The sequence below is a fragment of the Sinocyclocheilus rhinocerous genome, unplaced genomic scaffold (assembly GCF_001515625.1).
Source record: "Sinocyclocheilus rhinocerous isolate Xijiao unplaced genomic scaffold, SAMN03320098_v1.1 scaffold182, whole genome shotgun sequence".
Classification (NCBI taxonomy): Eukaryota; Metazoa; Chordata; class Actinopteri; order Cypriniformes; family Cyprinidae; genus Sinocyclocheilus; species Sinocyclocheilus rhinocerous.
In genome coordinates, this window is record NW_015655576.1 from 443,122 (window position 1) to 447,170 (window position 4,049).

Below are 4,049 nucleotides of genomic sequence, written 5' to 3' on the forward strand. Positions count from 1 at the left end.
TGTAAAATGTAATTTATTCCTGTGATGCGAAGCTGAATTTTCAGCATCATTAATCCAGTCTTCAGTGTCACATGATCCTTCAGATATCATTCTTATATGCTGATTTGCTGCTCAACAAACATTTCTGATTATTATCAATGTTGAAAAACAGTTGTGCCGCTTCATGTGTTTGAGGAAACCGTGATTTCCACTGTTCATCTTTAATGAATAGAAAGTTGAAAAGAACAGCCATTATTTGAAATGGAAATCTTTTGTACCATTAATGTCCTTACTGCCTTTGAGTCCTTGCTGAATAAAAGTATGAATTTCTTGAAAAAACTAAATGGTAGTGGTAGCATCAGTAATCAGTATCTGTGTCTTGATTTGATCCGCAGGACTCTGATGCCTCTGTTTGATCCAGACTCTGGATTACTAATTGTGTCTGGAAATGTATGTAACTATTTATAAACACACTTTGACATGTTTAATGACTGAAATCATTTGTCATCAATGTTAATATCATTATTAATGGTGTTTTCTCAGGGTGAGAGTGTGATCGACTGTTTTGAGGTGAACAGCAGTGAGCCCTTCCTGTCTCAAGGTAACACAGATGCTTTTTCTTGAGGCTCTTGCTCTTTCTTCATATTCATGAAGCTGATCTCTCTGTGTCGTGGTCAGTGAGTCACTGTCTGACGGACCTGTCGACCCGTGGCGTGGCTCTGGTGCCGAAGCTCGCTCTGGACGTCAGCTGCTGTGAGGTTTTGCGCCTGCTGCAGCTCACTGATAACTTCATAGTGCCCATCAGCTACCAGGTGCCTCGCAAGGTGAGAATGATCCATCCTGGTCTGCTGAACTGACTGGATAAAAGCTCCTAATGCACTTGGTATATCCTAAACCAATTATGATTGATAAGCTGACAACATATGTAACAGGCATGTGATTTCCTTACTTTCCGACCTGAAGTATGACGCACATGAATTGCATAAATCCACATTTGTAATGAGAACCATTTATACAAATATCAGCAAAACGGAATCTTTAAAGTCTCCTAGTGGTTTTCTGCTGAAATGAAATTTGTATGGTTTAATGTTTGAAAGCAAAGACATTGAGTCAACTACAAAAAGCCACATTTTAATTTTACTATTGTTCTGTAAAATAAAAAAAAGTATTATTATAATTATAATTCAATACTTGTTTTTTTATTTTTTAGTACACTAGTGTTAATGCAATAGAAATATATTTCTTTAATTTGCTTAATTTTTATCATTTAAATAGTAGTCCAATAAAACAAAAAAACTTTTAAAATAAAACAAATTAAACAGAACAATTATTATAATGAATAAATGTATTATAAAAATGTATTATTAGTAGTAGTAAATACAAGAAATTGATACAACTATAAAATGCAATATTTTAATTTTCCTATTGTTTTGTAAAATAAAAAATTTATTATTATAATTATAATTCAATACTTGTTTTTTTATTTTTAGTACACTAGTATTAATGCAATAGAAATATATTTCTTTAATTTGCTTAATTTTATCATTTAAATAGTACTCCATTAAAACTAAAAAAACAGAACAATTATTATAATTAATAAATTTATTATTATTATTATTATTATTATTATTATTATTAAATGCAATAAACTATAAAAAGCAATATTTTAATTTTCCTAATAAATTTTTATTTTATTTTACAGTACAGTACTATTTTGCAACAGTAATATATTTCTTCATTAATATGTTTATTTTTTAGAATTAATAGTCATTATAATAGTGACTATTATTATTATTATTATTATTATAAATTTTTATTACAATAGTATCATTGCAGACGTAATATATTTCTTTATTAATTTGTTTCATTTAATTATTTAAATAGTAATAACACAAAACTAATGATACTAATGATAATAATAATAATTATTATTAAATGTTTTTATTTTACAGTACAATTATTTACAAAATTATTTACAATTATTTACAATAACAAATATTATTAGTATTATTGTATAGTCATATTGAATGAGTGGGAAAAAAATTCCTCTTTTTTTCCCCCCCCAAAACCAGCCAATCTGAAGATGTTTGATGTTTTAGCCCTTGTGTGTTTTGTGTGTATCAGGCAGGACAGGACTTCCATGCGGACTTGTATCCGGACACCGTGGGTCACACCCCGGCCATGACGGCAGAGGACTGGTGGAAAGGAGAGAACAAACAGGTACTGACCAGTCAAAGGTCTGTTTAAAGCAACTCATTTCACTTCTGTGTTATTCATGGGGAAATCACTGGATTGCTTACAAAAAATTGGTCGGTATGACAGACGGTTGGAGGGGAGAGGATGAGAAATACGAGGGAAAAAGGGAAAGTCATTTCAGATTTATTTAACTCTCTAACACTTGCACTGCTACAGGTGGAGCGAGTCAGTCTTCACCCGAGCAAGAGGCCAAAACCGGCCACTCCGTCAGCTCAGGAGACGAAACCAAAGGATCTTCCCCGTGGCAAGAGCAAAGAGGTTTGTGGGAGGAACATGAGGAGAAAAGTTTTCTTTACAGAAATGATCTTCTTATGATGGTCTTGTCTGGTTTTGTCAGGAGGCCTCGAGCTCCAGCAGTCCCCTCAGCACCCCCAGCAGCAGTGCCGACCCGTCCCGCTCCCCGTCCTCCACCAGCGGCCTGTCGTCTGGCTTCCTGCCGAGCCCCAGCCAGAGCTCCCGCGCCATCCACAGCATGCTCGGTCAGTCACCCTGACTTTGTACGCATTTACATTTACTTAAATTAAACTAAATAACAGAGTTTTTTATTCAAGTAAAATATTTTATAATACAATATTATTATTGCAATAGTACTATATTTATTAATTTTCTTAATTTGTTTCCATCATCACTCCATATCTTATATATATATATATATATATATATACTGTGTATATGTAATATTATATATATAAAATTAAAATGATTAATTGTGTGTTTTTTTTTCTTTGTGCTCATTTCATCAAAAACTGTGGATTCTTGAATATTTAAAACTATGGGTTTTTGTAATCTTTTTTTTTTCTTTTCATTTTTAATCTTGTCAGCAATGACTGCCTAATGCCTATAATATGGTTATGTTTCCTTGGAATGAATAAATCATCCTTTAAGCTGTTTCTGAGCAAATACATAAATATTTATATACACTGCCATGTAAAAGTTGTGGGTCTATAAGGTTTAGTGCATGTTTTTGTCACATGATCCTTTAGAAATCATTCTAATATGCTGATTTCCTGCTCAAGAAACATTTCTTATTATCAGTGTTGAAAACAGTTGTGCTGCTTCATATTTTTGAGGAAACCGTGATACATTTTTATTCAGGATTCATTTGATGAACCGAAAGTTTAAAAGAACAGCATTTACTGTCAATTTTGATCAATTTAATGCATAATTTCTGAAAGTATTAATTTAATGCATCATTGCTGAAAGTATTAATTTCTTTCAAAAAACAAAATCTTACTGACCCCAAAATTTTATTTGAAGTGTATACATACCTGTACCAAATATCATCAAAAGGCTGAACCATATCAAAGTATAATGTTTTTAGCTGTGTATATCGCCCGGCTCTTGTAATGAATGGCTTTATGTGATTCTCAGGCCCGAGCTCGAAGTTTCGTCACATCCAGGGGGCCGTTTTGCACCGGGACACTCACATCACCAACCTGCGCGGGCTTCATCTGACCACACCGGGAGAGTGTGACGGCTTCTGTGCCAACGGCCAGCGCGTGGCAGTGCCTCTCGCCATCGCCGGAGGGCAGATCGCTGTGTTTGAGGTGCGATACTGCATTCATTTCTCTTTTCTTCTAAGTCTTTAAATGGCGTTTGGTCTCGTACTGTATCGCGTACCTTGTCAGTGTCGTGCGCTTTGCTTGGCCATTTGTTGGGATAAACAGGAAAGTGCCCAGATAGCAAAATGACTCCGGAGCGGATCCGCCCCGGAGTCACCACAAGCTCCGGAACGGATCCGCAAAACGGGTCCGTATCGGAGTCCACTTGCACAGCGCAACGGATCCGGAACAGATCCGGTCTAGACCCTACCC

At 35.0% G+C, this 4,049-nt stretch overlaps 1 protein-coding gene across 1 annotated transcript in view; it reads left to right on the forward strand.

Annotated features, from left to right (window-relative positions):
• The first annotated feature begins 300 nt into the window (after window positions 1-300).
• Window positions 301-4,049, forward strand: part of LOC107718618 (coronin-7-like) — a 13,374-nt gene continuing 9,625 nt past the window's right edge. Inside the window, exons 1-7 of the mRNA XM_016525785.1 lie at window positions 301-429; window positions 523-580; window positions 658-803; window positions 2,104-2,199; window positions 2,392-2,493; window positions 2,573-2,714; window positions 3,607-3,782. Coding sequence (XP_016381271.1) covers window positions 301-429; window positions 523-580; window positions 658-803; window positions 2,104-2,199; window positions 2,392-2,493; window positions 2,573-2,714; window positions 3,607-3,782 — 849 coding nt within the window. The remainder of the gene's footprint in view (window positions 430-522; window positions 581-657; window positions 804-2,103; window positions 2,200-2,391; window positions 2,494-2,572; window positions 2,715-3,606; window positions 3,783-4,049) is intronic.